This window comes from Leuciscus leuciscus (genome assembly GCF_965113295.1).
Source record: "Leuciscus leuciscus genome assembly, chromosome: 3".
In the NCBI taxonomy this organism is placed as follows: domain Eukaryota; kingdom Metazoa; phylum Chordata; class Actinopteri; order Cypriniformes; family Leuciscidae; genus Leuciscus; species Leuciscus leuciscus.
Genome location: NC_138727.1, coordinates 57,610,809 through 57,632,120, shown reverse-complemented (window position 1 = coordinate 57,632,120; position 21,312 = coordinate 57,610,809). Strand labels below are relative to the sequence as shown.

The following is a 21,312-nucleotide window of genomic DNA, read 5'->3' as shown; positions in this document are numbered from 1 at the left end:
CTTCTTAGGTAATGTTACATTTTAGCATCAGCTTGGTAGAGACGGCTCTGGTAGATAACAGGTGAAAACCGGATCGGATCTGTGGGTAGAGCTAACTATCAAACGCAAACAGTTAGCCATCGCTAACATTAGCACGTTTATCGAACAGCCTTCGATACATTTCTATGTTTTAACTTCCCGAAAAAACTACACAAACATATAAAACAAACTTCTAGCGAAATACTAACAGCATCTTACTTACCAATCCAAAAGAAATGTTGCAAGTTCGGAGTCGAACCTCATTTCTTTCATGTCCATCAGTTGTCTCCAGCGATGGAAAGCAGTGCCAATATTTACTCGGGTTCGGCTCCTTTTCTTATCTGATTTTATTTGTGATTCCGAGCGTGTTTTTTTCCCTGCAGCGGGTGGTTGTGGTGGTGGTAGGGGTCTCTTGCCAAGGGCTTCAGCCATTCTTCTGCTCTCTTCCCTGAACTGAAATGTAGTAGTGGGCTGTACTTTCCACACGATTGACATCAGGTTTTTTTAACAGGATGAACAAGATGGCGGATTAGGTGAACACTCCTGAAGCACCTGCTCGTCTGCAAACAAAACTGCGCTTTAAATGGTATTTAGTTGGCATTTACATGGGCAAGTTGAAATATAGCCTAAAGTAACAGTACAGCGTATGGACGCTCCTAATATCACTAGAGGAGAGAAGAAAAAGTTGAAAGGAAAAGTTTCCACGTCGCTTCAGGAACAAGTAGGCGGGGGGATGCTGAGGGCTGACAACGTTGCCTTGATTGCTGAATTAACTGAAGTTATTTCTACACTAATGGACGATAAGCTAAAAAAAACACTGATAAACTCCCAATTGTAGTGGCACAAAATGAGCAGAGACTTCAATCGGCAGAAGAGCGGATATCAACTGTGGAAGATTCCGTTAAGATACTTCAAACTAAAGTGGCTGTAATGGAAACACAGCTGAAAACAGCAAACGACAAAGTGATCGATCTGGAAAGTCGAAGTCGTCGGGACAATCTCAAAATCCTGATTCTGAAAGAAGGAATTGAAGGGACTGACCCGAAAATATTCCTTGAATCTATGCTCCAGAAACTATTGGGCCTCCAGACTGGCAAGGGCAGGGTGAAGATTGATCGGGCTCACCGCGTTGGACCCAAGCAGGATGACAGACCGCGAGCGATGATCATAAAATTCCACAATCCCAGCGTCAAAGACAGGATTATGCATGCTGTGAAAGCCAAGGGGTCACTGATGTTAGAGAATAAGAAGCTGTCCATCTATCAAGATCTATCCCCAGCTGTCCGTGAACAACGACGGGGTTTCAACGAGGTGTGCGAGGCGCTGATCAAAAAGAACATCAGATTCAACATGAAATTTCCCGCAATTCTGTGCCTGTCACACGGAGAAGATCGCCGCTCATTTAGAAGCCCAGCTGATGCACGTGAATATTTGACCATACTCAAGGACTAGTTAATTTAATTTTTTTAAATTTTTTTTTTTTTTTTTCGCTGATAGGGCTGACTTTTACACTTCTTGGATTAGACCTACATCTCCTATTTATGGATCCAGCCGTGGCTAAATGACAAATCGTACATAGATGCCTTAAACCTCGAAGACTATAAATAATATCATAAGGACAGATTTGGCAGATCTGGTGGTGGGGTATGCCTCTATGTACGTTCGAACATGCATGCCGATGTTTGCGATCTTGCTGTTAATGACAATCACACAGACTCTCTTTTTATTGAGATAAAAAATGACAAATGTAAAAGCATTATTGTGGGCGTAATTTACCGCCCCCCAGATTCTGATTTAAACATTTTTAATAACAAACTTGAAGAAATTTTGTTACACAAATAAATTAAACAAAGACTGCGTCCTCCTTGGAGACTTCAATATTGATGTCTCCAAGGACGATGCAGTCAAAAACGACTTCATTAACACACTACACCCCTCCTCTTTCTTTCCAACTATAAATATATTTACTAGAGTCACAAATACTTCTACAACTGTTATAGACAATATTGTCACAAATATACGAAATGTTAAGCTTGAATCAGGAGCTCTACTTTCTGATATATCTGATCATTACCCAACAATACTGTACTTTAATCTTGATTACAAATGTTTACCTTTATGTCACCCGGTAAAAATTAAAGTAGTAAACGACAGAACAATGCATCAACTTAAGGCAAGTCTGCAAGCTAAAGCATGGAACACTGTTTATTGCTGCTGCGATCCTGACACTGCATATGATTCCCTGGTAAATGAAATAACAGATTCCATTCGCTGCTCCATTCCTATAAAAACTGTCGCACGCAGTAGGGCAGAACACAAATCCTGGCTAACAAGGGCAATCTTTAACTCTATCAAACAAAAAAATAAACTTTAACAAATATATGTTAAAAAAACAAATATAGAGAATACAACTAAATACAATGTTTACAAGAATAAACTGGTATACATAATCAGGAAAAGCAAATATAGTCACTATTCTGAACTTATAAAAACCTCACAGGGAGACTCCAAGAAATCATGGAAAGTGCTGAATAATGTTTTGAATAGGGGCCATAAAGACACCGTGCTCCCAGACACAATAAATAATACTGATCTTACAAATGAACTTAATAATTACTTTGTATCAATAGGGGCTAATCTCTCAAAAAACATCACTCAACCACAAAGTGTCTCTTACAAACAATATATGTCAGGCAACTATCCAAACTCCTTCTTCCTAAAGCCTACATACGCCACTGAACTGCATAATATCATAATGGCTCTGAAGAGCTCAAATTCTGCTGGAGAAGATGAAATTAGCAGTAAAATATTAAAAAGTATTGCCAAAGAAATAATTGAACCACTTACACACTGTATTAATCTCTCACTGCTCACAGGAACTGTTCCCAAAATGACAAAAATTGCAAAAATAATTCCGATTTTCAAATCTGGTGATAAAAATGACATGACATAAATTATCGTCCCATATCCATCTTACCAACTCTTTCCAAAATATTGGAAAGAGTGGACTTATTAATTATCTTAATACACTGAACATACTCAACCCATCCCAGTATGGCTTCAGGAAAAAACACACCACCTGTATGGCGATCCTTGATCTTACTGAAAAGATCAGTGATGCCATTGAAAAGGGGGAATATGGTATCGGTGTATTCTTAGACCTTTCAAAGGCCTTTGATACCATCGACTTCACCATACTACTGTACAAATTGCACCATTATGGAATTAGAGGCCAACCACTGAATTGGTTCAAGAGCTACTTACACCTGAGGCAACAATATGTAACTATTCACGAACAGACATCAGAAAACAAACACATTAAATATTGTGTTCCACAAGGATCCATATTAGGTCCTCTCCTCTTTATTATTTACATTAATGACCTGGAAAATTCCTCAAAGACCCTCCATAAAGTAATCTTTGCAGATGACACTAACTTGTTCCTATCACACAAAAATGAATTTGAACTTCAACTACTCAACAAAGAGCTTCAGAATGTGGATAACTGGTTCAAAGTATATAAACTATATATAAACACCAGTAAAACCAACTACATAATATTCTGTCCAAATAAAAAACAACCTAATTTCGAGGATCCAAATTTCCAGATCAAAATAAAGGGAGAGGAACTAAAGAGAGTGAAGACGACTAAATTCTTGGGTGTCTTTATAGATGATCACCTAAACTTTAAACACCATATTGAATACCTTGTCAAAAAGCTATCAAAATATGTTGGTCTGTTCTTTAAGCTTAGACACTTGTTACCTCACGCAACATTACTTACTCTTTACAAAACCCTCTTTGAACCCCATTTAAATTACTGCAATAGGCCTATTATATGGTGCAATACTTATCCCACTCACCTAAAAAAATGAGAAATTCTACAAAAATAAATAAATAATTCGCGCCATATCATGGTCTGATTTCAATGCTCCAACTCGCTCTATTTTCTCTAGGTACGGTATTTTAAGACTTACTGAATATAATATATTTCACAATGCATGTACTATGTATCAGGTGGTCTTTGGCTTGAATAACAGTCTATGTGAGCTTGTTCCCATCCGCTATCCCCGGCAAACTTACCTCACTAGAAACACGCACATCATTACTGGTAAAAAACGGAGATTAAAAAGCACTGGTATGAGTGTAGTGTGCCGGGGACCGCGGATCTGGAACGAGCTGGATGAAAATTTGAAAAACTCAAGCTCTATTTTTTCTTTTAAACAAACCCTCAAGAAACAATTACTAAGCTTGTATACATCTTCCTGATGTGCATACTATTTCTCACTCTGCATGTATGTCAGTATTAATCTTAATGGAAGCTTGTTTCCGCCACAGAATAAAACATTTTAAGAGATAATTGCGACTTTTTATCTCACAATTGCGAGTTTATATCTCGCAATTCTGACTTTATTTCTCAGAATTTCGAGATATAAAGTCAGAATTGCGTGAAATAAAGTCGCAATTGCGTGTTATAAAGTCAGAATTGCGAGATATTCCCCCAGTTTCACAGAGAAGGCTTAAGCTAGTCCCAGACTAAAATGCAAGTGTGAGCTTTATTAACTGAAAGCAACTTGCACTGACATTATCTTAAAATAAGATGCACACCAGTAATGTTTTGTATAATTTTTTTTTGTATAATTTTTTTTTAAGGCAAGTTTATAAAAGCTACTTAAATCCCCTAATTGAACAAATGCCTAATCCTGGCTTAATCTAAACACTGTCTGTGAAACCGGGCCATAAAGTCAGAATTGCGTGAAATAAAGTCGCAATTGCGTCTTATAAAGTCAGAATTCTTTTTTTTTTTTTTCGCAATTGCGACTTTATAATATGCAATTGGGAGATATAAAGTCAGAATTGTGAGATAAACTATTCCGAGGTAAAAAAAAAAAAAAAAGTCCGTCTTTTTTTCCCCCTTAGAATTGGACTTTATATCTCACAATTGTGAGTTTATATCTCACAATTCTGAGAAAATATGTCAGAATTGCGAGATATAAACTCGCAATTGCGTTTTATAAAGTCAGAATTGCGTGATATAAAGTTGCAATTGCAAGAAAAAAAGTCAGAATTCTGACTTTGTAACACGCAATTGCGACTTTATATCTCGCAATTCTGACTTTATATCTCGCAATTCTGACTTTATATCTCGCAATTATGAGAAATAAAGTCAGGATTGCGAGATGTAAACTCGCAATTGTGAGATAAAAAGTCGCAATTATCTTTTTTTTATTATTATTTTGTGGTGGAAACAAGCTTCCATAAATCTTTCAACCTCAAGGTAAACTGTTAAACAAAATTTATATCTGTTAAATGGGATCTCCTACTATTTGTTGTATGAATGAGATGTATGAAATGTATTATATGTAGGCCACACATCTTTCATCTTTCTTTTTTCCTTGTTTGTCATGGCCCCCTAGTATAAGCTTTAGATAGCTTCTTTGGGGACCAGTTCACATGCATGATCATTTCTTTGTTCTTTGTTTTATCTCAAGTGCATATGAATATATGTATGTGTGTATGTGAAGAAAAAAAAGAAAAAAAAAGCATCAGGTTCAAGTACGCCCACAAGCCGTGCGAGTTATTCGTGTGTTGCATGTTTGCTGGTGGTTATGTTGCCCGCATACCGCCTCCCATGGCCGAAACTGGTATTACGACACCTGTCGGGCCGTGGCTAGTAATTTAGCATGCTAATTCAGGTTGATATCTCTGCAGCACTATAACTTAACTTTTTTTTAATGACATAATCGCCCTTATTTCTTCTCATTCTTTTGATGCGTGTAGCTCATTTTTTGGATATTTTTACCTCAATTTTTACACATGGCACCTTTAATGATAAGAATATTTCTCTGTATTAGATCCTCCCAGGAACGTCTCAGTGTTCATCAGTCCATCTGGTGTAATAGTGGAGGGAGATTCAGTGACTCTGAACTGCATCAGTGACTCAAACCCTCCTGCAGAAATCAGCTGGTTTAAAGGAGGAACGATTGTAAGATCTGGAAGAATCTACAGCATCTCAAAGATCAGCTCTAATGACAGTGGAGAATACAAGTGCAAGTCCATCAATAAACATGGAGGGAAATACTCTGATACTGTGACTTTGTGTGTCATGTGTGAGTTTTATGAATCATATTCTGTATTTTAACCACATACTCCTGCTTACTTCCTTATCTGTCAGTATATTTTGTCTGATCTAGTCCTGTTAAACATTGGTGTGTGTTTGTCTGTATTTCATCAGTCAGATGTTTCTCGTCTGTAACTGTCGGTGTTGCTGTTGGTGTTTTACTCGGTGGAGCATCAGGAGCTTTTGTGATGTACATTTGGTAAGAAGTTCATTTAAAAAATCTACTTCTGTATATATGAAGAATTACTGTATTACATTTAGATTAAGTGTTACATTTAAAGCGGTAGTGCGTAAGCTTTGCCTTTGGAGTGCTGTCAATACAGAGAACAACGACAAAAATCGGTGTTGCCTACACCGTGTTATCCTCTTTTTAAAATTGATGTGTCATTACAAGTGCCCAGCCAATGTGAGTGATTCCTTCGGAGTGAACGCGTGTGAATCTGACTGCAGTAGATGTGAAAGATATGAATAAAAGTGATGTTAATTCAGCCAGCGCTCATACCTGTATTTACATCCTGTTTTCGGTCGAAGTCCATAGTAATCGATTGTCGAGTTCACGCGCGTGATCATAGGTACTAAACCTATGTGCGTGAACTCGACAATCGATTACTTACAAGGATGTTAAGCTTTCCTGTCGCTCAGTGGTAAGAGCATTGCGTTAACAACGCAAGGTTGTGGGTTTGATCCCAGGGGATTGCACATACCTATGTATAAATGTATAGGATAATGCAATGTAAGTCGCTTTGGATAAAAGCGTCTGCCAAATGCATAAAAATTAAAAAAAATGTTAAGAGGCTAAAAGCAGGTTTAAAACTTGCCCCATTGAAGTCAACAGGGTGCAAATTTTAAAAAGAGGATAACACGGTGTAGGCAACACCGATTTTTGTCGTTGTACTCTGTACTGACAGCACTCCAAATGTACAAAAAAATGAGCTCAATGTTAAAATTGATCGGAGTTCTCCTTTAAATGTGTTGTTTATTCATCTTTCTTCTGACAGTCTTACTAAAAGGATGAACAGAAGATCTGCTATGAAGGAGGTGAGATGATCTCAATTATTCACAGTGTTTTCCTGCAGAGATGTTTCCTACAGCCGCTATGAGCCGTACACAGATACTAAGAGTATAAGACACACGAGTCTCGTGACCAAACACCCGATTCTTCAGTTCTAGATCCAGTAAAACTGATTTTCATCAAGATCCTCTAAATATTACATTTAAAATTTTTTTTGTTTTTTTGTCCAAATGGCATGAAACTTTTTACGGCTCTCAACCCTTTCTAGATCTACAAAAAAAACAAAAAACAAAAAAAAAATTTGTTATTAATTGTAATGATATCTGTTTTTATGTTAAATGAAAAAACTAGTCACACTCGTGGTCTTTGGGGTCTCCAGAGACCCCAGGCAATAACATGTCATTTTGTAACAGAATATATATATATTTTTTAACAAATGTAATTTGACTCTGTTTATTAATGTTTTTACTCAGGATTTATGATATATTTTAAATTTATATAAATAAATGTAAAAAAACAAACAAAACAAATAAATAAATAGGTTTTTATACAAAAAAATCTCCATAAATGAAATTTAGAAATTTAGGTCTTTTATAAAGTGAATTTTACATAAAAAGCTGTTTTTGTATAAAAACCAAAACCAAAAAAAAAAAAAAAAAATTACATTTATTTATATACATTTTAAATATATCATAAATCCTCCACAAATGTGGAGTAAAAACATTAATATACAGAGTAAAATGACATTTGTAAAAAAAAAAAAAGAAAAAAAGAAGAAGATTATTCTGTAACAAAAACATGTTATTGTCTGGAGACCACGAGTGTCACTCCAAACGAAGACCATCAGAGGGTTAAAACATGAACTCACAATGTGTGTGTCCTTCTGTCTCTCCTGTAGATCTCTGATCCCAATGAAGACACATATATAGCTCTTGAGCTCAAGTCCATGACCTCTGACCTGTACGACACAATCACAGTAAGTGAGACGTCAAAGTCAGATACTCCATCACTGATGATCACATGACCGATCTCTCACTCTCTTTCACACAGTCCGTTGATCGCAGACCTCCTGAAGACTCTTGATCCTCAGAGCTTTTCTAAACATGAGAATCCATCAGTAAGTGTCAGAACCTGCAGCTCTTCTCAATATAATCAATAAAACTCTCTTCAGTATAGTGTGATTGTTTTATGTATCTTGTGAAAGGTTTTATAATGTTGTTGATGAACTTCAGTCAGTCTTTCTTCATCTTATTGTTTGTTCAGATCAACAGGAAGATTCTGCTGTGAGAGGCGGAGCACAAATGAACCAATCCTGAGCTCTGTGGGCGGAGCCACTGATGATTGACAGAGATCATCAGTGATGAGTCACAGAAGTTTAATTTCTGTATAGTTTAAGAAACATAATGTAACAGTGGAATTAAATGAAAGTTAAAAGCTGGAGAATTGTTATTGTCTAAATATATGTTAAAATTAAGTCAAAACACCTAAAGTGATGTTCAGTTGTGGCAAACAATCTATGCTTTCTCTTTTTACAAAATTGTCCTGCTTTTAAATCATATTTGATCATTTTATTCTGATAATGGAATTCATTCACAATGGAATTTTTTTTTTTTTGCTCTCAAAGTGCTCAATATAATCAGCTTCTGTTATTCTGTCTTTTGTGTTCCTGTAACTCTCACTTTAAATGTGTTTTTAAATTTTTTAGTTGTGTAATTTGTGATCGTCTCATATTTGCTTGTACAAACCTTAAGGGCTCATAGATCCTGTAGTATTGATATATATATATATATATATATATATATATATATATATATATATATATATATATATATATATATATATATATATATATTGATTCTCACAAGCTACTTATTTGGTATTGATTCCATTAAAACATATCAATATTAAAATTGTTAATGACAAAACATGGGTTTCTGCATCACTTTTATTTGTTTTCAATACTTTTTTCATGTTTTCTCCAAAACACCCCTTACATTTAGCTGGAGTTTATTGGTGTGATATGCCTTTAAGTGTAATTTAATTTTTTCTTCTAAAAATTACTTTGAAAAATCACATACCAATATAAGAAATAACTGTTTTTACATTGGCATTGTTAAAACTGTAAGAAAAAGTATTGGTATCAGATCAAAATAAAAAGTTTGTAATCGCCCATCCCTAACAATCCCTCAAACTGCCACCAGAGGTCACATCTCCTGCGTCTGACATCAACCTCGATGAGCCTCACCTGTAAATCACTATCATTCATCTTCATTCTTCAACAAAGAAAAAGATCATCATTTTTCTTTAGTTTTAGTCCTATTGTTGTCTTGTTGAAGGAGAGGAATTTACAGTTAAAGACCAGGACCAGATATGATGAATGAAGACCATGAGTCAGAAGTGCAGTCAATTGATGAAAGTTTTCCTGAAGAAAGTTTGCAGTTTCATCAGCAGAATCAGCTTCAATACTCAGACAGAAGTTCGTAGGTCGTTCTGCCGTACATTCCCAGTTTCACACCAATTATACTCTCACACAATCATGAAGCTACGTCATTATTTCAGGTTGAATGATTCTGATTGGCTAAGAAATAGATATATTTAGAAAATATCCACACATGGACTGATAAAGCATATCTCCATCGGTTATACAGCTGACACCAGGACCCTGAGTTATGTACGAAGAGACTCTCCTGGGTCACAGGACTGTGTTTCGAGGCGCCAGCTTGTAGAGAACAAGTTATTTCGTATCCCCAGGGTGCCTTTACCTCACAGGGGGTCGGGTGTGTAAGGACCACCCATTGGCTCAACGACGGAATCCAACGGTGGGTGAAGGAATAATGCATGTATGTCTTTTCAGCGCTCCAGTGAAGTTCACTCAATTGATTGGAATTTAGTTTCAATATTACTTTAGCTCTACACTTAATCTGACTCCAATTTCAAATGATAATCAAATTTAGATCGTGTTTCTGACTAGAAAATAGTCATAAATATTGATTATGTATTAATTTAGATCATTGATTATTCTGAGTATCCCATACTTTCAGTTATTAATTCATTAAGGGACCCGATGCCACACAGAGTCACACGCCCCGGGTTTACGTGGATCTCACGGACACAGCCTCTCCAGTCTGATCTTGGTCAGAGGGTGCAGGGTTTGCTAATACCTCTTAAAGGAACACTCCACCGTTTTTTGAAATAGGGCTTATTCACTTTCTTTCCTACATTTAGATAGGTGGGCAAATGCATTTTTGTCTCAGTGCATGCATTGTTTTAGTTTGACAGGGTCGGCGCTAGCTTAGCTTAGCATAATGAATGGAATCCTTTGTTGCCAGCTAGCATGTCCTGAGTAAAAGTGATATAAAAAAAAAAAAACCCCACCTAATTACTTCTTGTGGCCTGCGTATTCACAACGAGTACAAATAGCGATGCAGATTAACACTAGACAATTTCCTATGCAGATATTGACTTGGGACTATATTAGGGGGAAGCACAGGTGAAGCACTGCTACTTGGGCGCAGAGATATCACGCCCAAGTAGCAGTGCTTCGCCTGTGCTTCCCCCTAATATAGTCCTTAATATATAAGTAAATATCTGCCTAGGAAATCGCCTAGTGTTAATCTGCATCACTATTTGTACTTGTTGTGAATATGCAGGCCACAAGAAGTAATTAGGTGGGTTTTTTAATTTTTTTATATCACTTTTACTCAGGACATGCTAGCTGGCAACAAAGGATTCCATTCATTGTGCTAAGCTAAGCTAGCGCCGACCCTGTCAAACTAAAACAATGCATGCACTGAGACAAAAATGCATTTGCCCACCTATCTAAATGTAGGAAAGAAAGTGAATAAGCCCTATTTCAAAAAACGGTGGTGTGTTCCTTTAAGTCGGTTGCCTATTGCTCACTCATACAAAATTAAGACCATTTTACCAATCGCACTGAGACACTTAAAAATTAGCAGAGATGGGGGGACTTCCGGTGATGCGGGCCGAGTAGCAGCGTTCGGTGTGAGCTCCCGCTTTGTCGATGCGAAATATCCTGATACTAATGCTTAATTTAGCCCAAGTCGATAAATAAACACGCGCAGAATTTAGCTGATGTCATTGGACCACTTCTGGGGTAAAGCTTTTGTTAAAATGGCTTCAAAATCCGCGAAAAAGACACAGGAGAAGAAGAACGTCACGGCTAGCAACATGGATAAGACACAAGATAGCAACACAGAGACTGCAGAGACGGATGTGTTGAGTCCCGCAATGACCAAGGCCATGGCCACACTTACAGCAAATATATCCGGGGTGATAGAGGCTAAGTTTGACTCTTTCCTGCAAAAGATTGGAGACATATCGAAAGAGTTGCAAGACACAACTAAGCGTGTTGGGGAAGCTGAACATCGCATCTCCGCGGTGGAGGACGTAAATGTCGAGACGGAGAAACGCGTCTCATACCTGGAAAAAGTTGTGGCCTCTCTGCAGGAGCGGCTGGATGACCAGGAGGATCGAGGCAGACGTAAAAACCTCAGAATAATCGGTCTGCCAGAATCTTCAGAGGGCTCGTCTGCTGTAAGTTTCATGGAGATGTGGCTCCCCACAGTTTTGACAATGACCACCAAGGACGGGAAAATAAAGTTGGAAAGGGCGCATCGGGTGTCGGGCCCGGCGGCGAGGAGGGGAGCCGACTCACGCAGACCTTACCCCCGCGCTATGATTGTAAGGTTTCACCACTACAGCGATCGGGTTCGGGTGCTAGAGGCAGCCAGGCGGGCGAAGGAGCTTCGTTTTGAGGACAGCAGAATTTTCTTTTTCCAGGACTTCTCCAGCGGAACTCAGAGGAAACGTCGGGCTTTTGACGAGGCCAGAAGGAGGCTCCAGTCGCTCGGACTACACACCTATGGCCTAAATTATCCTGCAACTCTGAGGATCACCGTGAATAACACTACCAAGTCCTTTATCAAGCCCGAAGAAGCTATGGCATATATAAACACGCTTGGTGGTGAAGGCACTGTACCGGACGAACGAGCGTGAGTAACTAAGATCTTACAATTTAGTAATGGTCTGTGACGAACAAACTGAAATATACAGTTCATGTTGCTGTAGTTGGTTTCCAAGCTCAATGTTTTGGAGAATGAGTGTAAAAGACTGACGTTAAGACTATCGTGTTAAGGGCATTTGGACGGTGTCTCGCGTCTGGCCTTTTTATTTTTTTTAATTTTTTTATTTTATTATTTACCCTTCTGTTTCATAACAGAAGTTCATCTTGGAAACGAGGCCTGTACGAAACTATGGCTTGCAGCCATAAATAATTGCACTTTGTCGGTCATAAGTGGGGATTTTTATTTGTATTTATTTATTAAAAAAAAAAAAAAATTGTCATAAGTGAAAATGCCCAAAGAAGCGTGGCCAGCTGCCACCTGCTGTCACCAACAGGTGGTAGCACATAATTATTTAATTTTATTTACTTTAATTTTTTTATTTTTTATTATTATTATTTTTTTTTATTTTTTTTTTCTCTCTGTCTTTATATTATTAACTTTCTGACTGTATGGATACCAGAGATATTCCTGTTCTTTTTGTGTGATATTATGTGGAAAAATACAAGTGATGGTTGAACATCAGCTCAATGAACATAGGGCTGATTGAATAATTGATTGCACTCGATATTGTGGGTTCAGGAACATCATAGCCGCATCTGAAGTAAGGTTAAGAGGGCCTTGCAAGGGTTTCTCTTCTGAAGTCGGGGTCTCCACCCTTCTCTTTATTTTAAGTTCCATTTGTCTGTTTGTTCATGGGAGACTGTGTGTATATAGTTTTGATCAGGGGGTTATTCTAGGGTTAGGGAAGACAGCGCAGCACTTTGAGTTTCTCTTTCTGTTTTATCTTTTCTCCGGTCACAATAGTACATGGAGGGAATCAGATTATGGATAGTATAATGCATACAGACTTAAGGCAACAACCAATCCTCGCTCTATTTAATTCTTTACAACCACTATGACTGACTCTGTACTTAAGGTATGTACATGGAATATTAGAGGCATACATCATCCTGTGAAAAGAAAAAAAATATTGACGTATTTAAAAAAAGAAGAGGTTGATATAGCACTACTGAAGGAAACGCACCTAAAAGACACAGAACATGAAAAACTTAAACGTGAATGGGTGGGACAAGTTTTTTTTTCTTCTTTCACGTCCAATAGTAGAGGAGTCTGCATCCTTATTAACAAACGGCTTCCTTTTAAGCTAGAATCCTGTATTAAAGATAATGCAGGAAGATATGTTGTAATAAAAGGACACCTGTTTGGCGAAAATATATCTATTTTAAATCTTTATGCTCCACCAGGTCATCCTCCTGCTCTCATCACAAAAGCTTTTTCAGAATTAGCGGAGTTGGACTGTGCTCAGTCATTTGCTGGTGGTGACTTAAATTGCACATTAGACCCTCGCATTGATAAGTTACCTGCTGAAAGAACTAACCCTACTAAACGGGCGCGAGCAACCGCTGATGTATGTGAAGAACTAGGTTATTTGGATGTGTGGCGAGCGCTCAATCCAAACAACAAAGAATTCACATTCTTCTCTGGAGTGCATAAAAGTAGCTCTAGAATAGACTACCTGTTTGTCCCTAAAGCAATGTTGTATTCTGTTTCATCTTGTGATATTGGGAGCATTACAATATCGGACCATGCCCCGGTTTACTTAAAGTTCTCACATGGTGAGGCCCAGCAACGATCAAGTAAATGGCGGTTTAATAACCATCTGTTGTATGACCCAAATTTTATATCTTTTTTTCGGACTGAGTTTCAGCTATTCTTTTCATGTAATAATACACCTGATGTATCTCCTTCTATTTTGTGGGAGACATGTAAGGCTTTTTCACGCGGTTTGATAATATCTTATGAAAAAAGCACAAAACGGAAGTGTCAAGAAAAGCAACGGAAACTGGAGCTACAGCTAGCTGAATGTGAGAGGGCATATAACCAGAACCCTACGGATACTAATCTTAAAACAACTTTGACCACAAGAGCAGCACTTAACTCACTGCTCACTCAGAAGGCAGAGCAGACTATAAGATTCGCAAGGCAGAAATTATATGAATTTGGTAACAAACCTAGCAAATATTTAGCCAACCTGGTTAAGAATAGACCTATCTCTCAGAACATATCTTCAGTTAAAGATGTCTTGGGGCAGGCAAAACTGGATAGCAATGGCATAAATAAGGTTTTTGCAGAATTTTATGCAAAGTTATACACAAGTGAGCAGCCAGCAGGGTCCTCCAGACTTATGGAGGGCTTTTTCTCCAATCTGAATCTGCCCAAGCCTAATGACCAACAAAAGACAGTACTGAACGGACCGATAACATTGGAAGAAGTAGCTAAAGCTGTTGGTGTTTTACAATCAGGAAAGGCCCCTGGCCCTGATGGCTTTAGCTCTGACTTTTACAAATGTTTTAAGCCGCTGTTGGTGAAACCTCTACTTGCCATGTTTAATGACTCCTTCGAGAAGAGAGCTCTTCCCAAAACACTTACAGAAGCAAACATTAGCCTGATTCTTAAGAAGGATAAACCAGCGGATATGTGTTCATCCTACCGACCTATCAGTCTACTGAACTTAGACTTTAAGATTTTATCTAAAATACTAGCCTTAAGACTAGAGAAAATCCTCCCAACTATCATTAATAATGACCAGACAGGGTTTATTACTGGAAGGAACTCATGTAATAATGTTAGAAGGTTACTTAACATTATTCAACTGTGTCAGCAAAATAATCTTAAAGGTATGGTAGTGTCATTGGATGCAGAAAAAGCCTTTGACCGTATAGAATGGGGTTTTTTGTTTTTCACACTCAAGGAATTTGATTTAGGTAAAAATTGTATTGATTGGGTCAAGCTGCTTTATCATAACCCAGTAGGGGCTGTTATCACAAATGGTAAATGCTCTCCCTACTTTGCTTTGGGAAGGGGCACTCGCCAAGGGTGCCCCTTATCACCGCTGTTGTTTGCAATCGCAATCGAGCCACTAGCAGAAGCCATTAGAGCCCACCCTTCTATTCATGGTATATCGATTAATCAAAGGCAACATAAGATTTCTCTGTATGCTGACGATGTTTTATTGTTTATCACGCAACCAGAAATATCTGTTACGTCAGTCCTTACTGTTATTAACGAGTTTAGTAAGTTTTCTGGTTACAAAATAAATTTCAGTAAGTCAGAGGCCCTGCCATTGGGTCGGGTACATCAAACCCTTCCCCCCGGCTTGTCACCTTTCAGATGGGCAACAGAAGGTTTTCTTTATCTAGGTATATTTATTACTCCTCTGCTGCAAAGGATGTTTAAAGCAAATTTTCAGCCTTTGCTTAAACGCATCCATGATGACCTAGAGAGATGGTCTTCTTTACCACTTTCAATGCTGGGAAGAATCTCTTTAATTAAGATGAATATCTTACCACGACTGCTCTACAAATTCCAAATGATCCCAGTCCTACTAAATAATAATACTATTAAGACGGTTAACGGTTGGGTCAGATCATTTATATGGAATGGTAAGAGACCACGACTTAAATTAACAAAATTGCAATTGTCATCAGGTCAGGGGGGATTGGCAGTTCCCAATATTAGACTATATCAAGTGGCTTCCCAATTTCGGTATCTAGTAGATTGGGTACGGAGTGACTCGGACTCTGTCTGGCTCGATATCGAGGCATATAATTTAGGTAAGCCATTACAATTAGCTAGTCTCCCCTTTACCCTGGATCGGAATAAACTAGAGGTTGCAGAGGGTAATTTCATTGTTAAATCCACACTAAAGGCTTGGGACATGATTAAGAAATGGGAAAAGAGAACAGATGTTTTATCTCCAATTACTCCAATACGAAGAAACACAGATTTTCTCCCTGGCATGACAGATAATGGGTTTGCTCTGTGGGAAAATGCTGGTATCACAACTTTGAAAGACTTATTTGAAGGGGACAAAATGATGTCATTTGACCAACTAAGACTGAAATACAACTTATCACACACACATTTTCTTAGGTTCCTACAAATCAAAAGCTTTATACAGAATCCAATTCGGCATAAATTTACTCTGGAAATGTCACCAATTGAGCAACTACTATACAAAATACATAGCAATAAGGCTATAGTAAGGCGATGCTATGAGGCCTTTTATAAGTCCATTAAGACTAATAATACAATTATTCAAACATGGGCTCAGGACCTTGGGGCGGTAATAGATAAAGTTATGGAGGCGGACATATGGGAGCATGCTAATAGCATATCCATGTGTAATAGAGCGAAGGAATTACAATTTAAGTTACTGCATCGCCTTCAGATATCACCTGAACTCAGACATAAGATGGACCCAAGGAAAGCTCTGTGTATGAAATGTAACAGGGAAGTTGGTAGCTTTATACATACTGTATGGACCTGTATGCATATCCAGGATTTTTGGGTAGAAGTGGCTTTGAAATTAGATTTAGATTTTTCTTTTGAAGGGGGGGATAGATGTAAAAAAAATTTGTATATGTGAATAAGATGTGTTGCATAATTAATAATAAAAAAAAATAAAAATAAAAAAAATTAGCAGAGATAAGGTAGGAGATAAGTTTGGACAGGACAATCCTATCCTGTGCTCTGTCTTTGCTATTTTCTGAAAATTGAACATGTCCTGCCGTGTAGTTCTGGGCTGATCCCTTACCTTCCGCATGATCATGATCAGACGCGACGCTTTGAATTTGCACGTACAATGAATATCATCGGGTCGGGAGCTGACTAGTAAAATGCTAGTTAAAATGTCAACACACTACAACATTTTTAAATGTTTCAAATAAAGGATCTCATATCTATGGGTCTATCTTCTAAATTATGCTGATGATTAGATTATACCCTGACATCATAGCCTACTTACGCCAATAATATCAGTTTAGAATTTTTTTTCTGCTCAGTAGCGATCGTGTCTTTCTCTTCCACTTGATTTGTGTATAGCATATTTAAGGTAGCCTAACAACACATTACATAATATCATATTACTGATATTAATAATATGACAATATCTGCCGTCAATATTGATTAAATGGGAGGGAAAAATCCTGCCCATATACCGCAGCTATGAAAAAAATGATAAAAGCACTTATGTTCATCTTCTGAAATAGTATTCTGGAACTGTGAATAAATTGAATGAAACAGCAAAATAACAACAACAACAACAACAATAACATCTTCATTTAACAAAAAAGAGATTACCTTAGATAAAGTTTGATTAATATGTACATACAGTATAGGCTACCGGTAAAAAGGCTGGACCCATTACTATTTTTAATGTTTTTGAAAGAAGTTTCCTATTATGCTCTACAAGTCTGCATTTATTTGATTTAAAAAAAAAAGAAAAAAAAACAAGAAACAGGAATATTCAGCAAGGATGTGTTAAATATATAAAAAGTGATAGTGAAGACTTTTTTAAAACAACTTTTTAATAATCAAAAAATCCTGAAAAAAAAGTATCACAGGTTATAAAATAAATATTAAGCACCATTTCTAACATTTGATAATAAATCAGAATATTATAAAGTTTTCTGAAGGATCTCGTGACACTAAATTCAGCTTTGCGTCACAGAAATACTTTAAAGTTATTTCTTATTTTTAAAATTATTTTTCTGTATTTTTGATCAAATAAATCCAGGCTTGATGAGCATAAGAGACTTCTTTCAAAAACATTAATAATAGTATCATTACTATTACCATAGATAGTAGTAATAATACTACCATAAAGTAGTATAATAGTAATGTGTCCAAACTTATGTACTGTGTAAGTAAAAATATACTAAATATACTAAAATTAAAATTAAATGTTGTATAAATAAAAAGGTTAGGAATCATATTTGTTTCAAGTGTTTTTTATTGGGGGTGGGGGGCCTCCAACATGAATTTTGCCTAGGGCCTCCTAATGTCTAGAACCGGCTGTCACGGCTGTATACTTTGTATTGTCGTCTCTGCCGTGTCTGGGTGTGTTTTGCTCCTTCCACAGGTGCGCTGCGGAGCTGAGGTAATCAGGTGGATTGGGTGCACCGGTGCACAGGTGTGCCTGTCATTAAAAGCTTCCTGTTTGGCGTCCTCATAGAGCGTTCCATTCTGTCATATCAATCCCTGGCCAGGACCGAGATGTTGATCGGCGTTGCGGCGTATTGCGAGAACTTGAGAGACAGTCTTTGTTATGAAGAATGTGTAAATAAAAAGAGTATTGTAACCGCCGTAAACGTTTCCTCCTCCTTCATTGTTGCTCCCTAATAAGGGCGTAACACCGGCCCTGAGTGTACCTATGATAAAAATTACACACCTCTACATGCTTTGTAAGTAGGAAAACCTGCAAAATCGGCAGTGTATCAAATACTTGTTCACCCCACTGTATAATATTATTAACAATGTTAACAAATAATAAATAGTTACAAATTGACAAACATTAACATTATCATTATAACCAATGCAACATAATGCCTTAAAATGCAAAAGTAAGCCTACAAAGATCCTTTAGAACCTTCTCTGTTAACTATAATGTAGTTTATGTAACAATTAGGGTTGGGCATCGTTTTGATTGTAACAATTCTGATTCAAATTCAGATTCTACCTTTTGATTCCGGTTCTTATCGATTCTCGATTCCGATTCTTTGAGTGATGGAGTTGAAACAAGGTCACATGCTTATTTCACATATAAGAGTACAATTTTATTTTGATTCAATGGTTATTTAAAGTTTCTTTTTCTATATTTAGCCCCCGACAGCTTTTTTGCTTTATCCATCTTTTTCGACGACAACTCACAACTTGTGGCCAAATCCAAGATGGCGCCGCGGATGGCTGCCTCGGTGTGGAGCTCTCCAGTTATTGTGTTGTTTTTGTTGGTTTGTTCTGCGTTTAGTCATTCTTTTCCTATCAGTTTCACCAAAGACGAACTACTGGACATTAGGAAACACACACCAGACAACTTTTTTACAGATTTTGATTACTCAGACGTTTTACTGGACATTCTCGTCGGAGGGGCAGCGGTGTTGTTCAAACGCGCGGTCAGACGCAAACGCGGGAAGCGCGCTGGCGCGCTGGTTAAACTCCGCGAGCGCGGCCTCCGTACTGCACTCCCCAGTATTCATCTTGCGAATCTCCGATCTCTTCCTAACAAAATGGACGAACTTCTTCTCCTCACCCGCACTAACAAGGATTTTTTAAACTCCGCTGCTCTGTGCTTCACTGAAACCTGGCTGAGTGAAGCCATACCGGACAACGCACTACATCTGCCGGGCTTTCAGCTGTTCCGAGCGGATCGCATCGCGGAACTAACGGGGAAAACGAGAGGTGGTGGATTGTGTTTCTACATTAACGAAAGTTGGTGTTCAGATGTAACAACACTGAAGAAGATGTGCTCTCCTAATTTAGAGGCACATTTCATAAACTGTAAACCTTTCTACTCGCCGCGGGAGTTTTCCTCATTCATTCTCGCGAATGTTTACATTCCTCCAGACGCGTGTGTGAGCGCGGCGATACAACAGCTGGCTGAACATATAGCTGAAATGGAACAAAGGTACCCAGACTCTCTTTTAATCATTCTTGGGGATTTTAACAAAGCAAATCTCTCCCGTGAACTGCCAAAATACAGACAGCATGTTACATGTCCTACCAGAGACAGTAATATATTGGACCACTGTTACACCACGATAAAGAATGCGTATCACTCCGTCCCACGGGCAGCTTTGGGGCTCTCTGATCATTGTTTGGTTCATCTTATACCGACCTACAGGCAGAAACTGAAATCAGCTAAACCTGTAATAAGGACTGTAAAAAGATGGACCAACGAAGCAGAGCAGGATCTACAGGCCTGCTTCGATTGCACTGATTGGACTGTTTTTGAAGCTGCAGCCACCGATCTGGATGAGCTCACAGATACTGTAACATCATATATCAGTTTCTGTGAGGATACATGCATTCCTACCAGGACATTCTTATCATTCACTAATGATAAACCATGGTTTACTGGGAAACTCAAACAGCTTCGTCATGCCAAAGAGGATGCTTACAGAAGTGGGGATAAAATCTTGTATAACCAGGCCAGAAACAGACTGACAAAGGAGATCAGAGTTGCTAAAAGAATCTACTCTGAAAAGCTGAAAAACCAGTTTTCAGCCAACGACCCGGCATCAGTCTGGAGAGGCCTGAGGAACATCACCAACTACAAATCACCATCCCCCCGATCTGTGGAGAATCAACAACTGGCTGACACTCTCAATGCATTCTATTGCAGGTTTGAGAAGCCCAGACTCACACCTCACACCCGCTCTGATGTGCACTTCACACATCCACCATCACCTCCTGCAACCCCTCTCCTCCCCCCTTCTGCCATCCAACCTGAGCTTAAGGTCTGTGTGGAGGACGTGAGCCGAGTCTTCAAAAAACAGAAGACTAGGAAAGCTTCAGGCCCAGACGGCATCTCATCTGCTTGTCTAAAAGCCTGCGCTGACCAACTGGCCCCAGTCTTCACGCAGATCTTCAACAGATCATTGGAGCAGTGTGAAGTTCCCTGCTGCTTCAAACGCTCCACTATCATTCCGGTTCCCAAAAAAACCTAAAATCACTGGACTTAATGACTACAGACCTGTCGCTCTCACGTCTGTGGTCATGAAGTCGTTTGAAAGACTGGTGTTGGCCTATCTGAAGGACATCACTGGACCCCTTCTGGATCCCTTTCAGTTTGCTTACAGAGCAAACAGGTCTGTGGATGATGCAGTCAACATGGGACTGCACTATATCCTGCAACATCTTGACAGACCTGGGACTTATGCACGGATCTTATTTGTGGACTTCAGTTCGGCCTTCAATACCATCATCCCTGATCTTCTCACAGCCAAACTGACTCAGCTCTCCATGCCATCCTCAATCTGTCAGTGGATCTCCAGCTTCCTGACAGACCGGCAGCAGCGAGTGAGACTGGGGAAGCTCACATCCAGGACCCTCACCATCAGCACTGGCGCCCCCCAAAGGTGCGTTCTCTCCCCACTGCTCTTCTCCCTGTACACTAATGACTGCACTTCTAAAGACCCCTCTGTCAAGCTCCTGAAATTTGCAGACGACACCACCGTCATCGGTCTCATCCAAAATGGTGACGAGTCTGCTTACAGACTGGGGGTTGAACAGCTGGC

The 21,312-nt window shown here is 38.5% G+C and overlaps 1 protein-coding gene across 15 annotated transcripts in view; it reads left to right on the top strand.

Annotated features, from left to right (window-relative positions):
• The window catches only part of LOC309493639 (cell adhesion molecule CEACAM5-like), a 76,629-nt gene extending 67,680 nt beyond the window's left edge, over positions 1 to 8,949 (top strand). For 10 of the 15 annotated variants that reach the window (XM_082162798.1, XM_082162807.1, XM_082162806.1 and 7 more), the window contains 6 exons: positions 5,874 to 6,128; positions 6,254 to 6,338; positions 7,138 to 7,177; positions 8,050 to 8,127; positions 8,202 to 8,268; positions 8,415 to 8,947. In XM_082162798.1, coding sequence (XP_082018924.1) covers positions 5,874 to 6,128; positions 6,254 to 6,338; positions 7,138 to 7,177; positions 8,050 to 8,127; positions 8,202 to 8,234 — 491 coding nt within the window. In that variant the 3' untranslated portion in view covers positions 8,235 to 8,268; positions 8,415 to 8,947. The other 5 variants (XM_082162797.1, XM_082162804.1, XM_082162793.1 and 2 more) reach the window with 3 other exon arrangements.
• Positions 8,950 to 21,312: the final 12,363 nt, after the last annotated feature.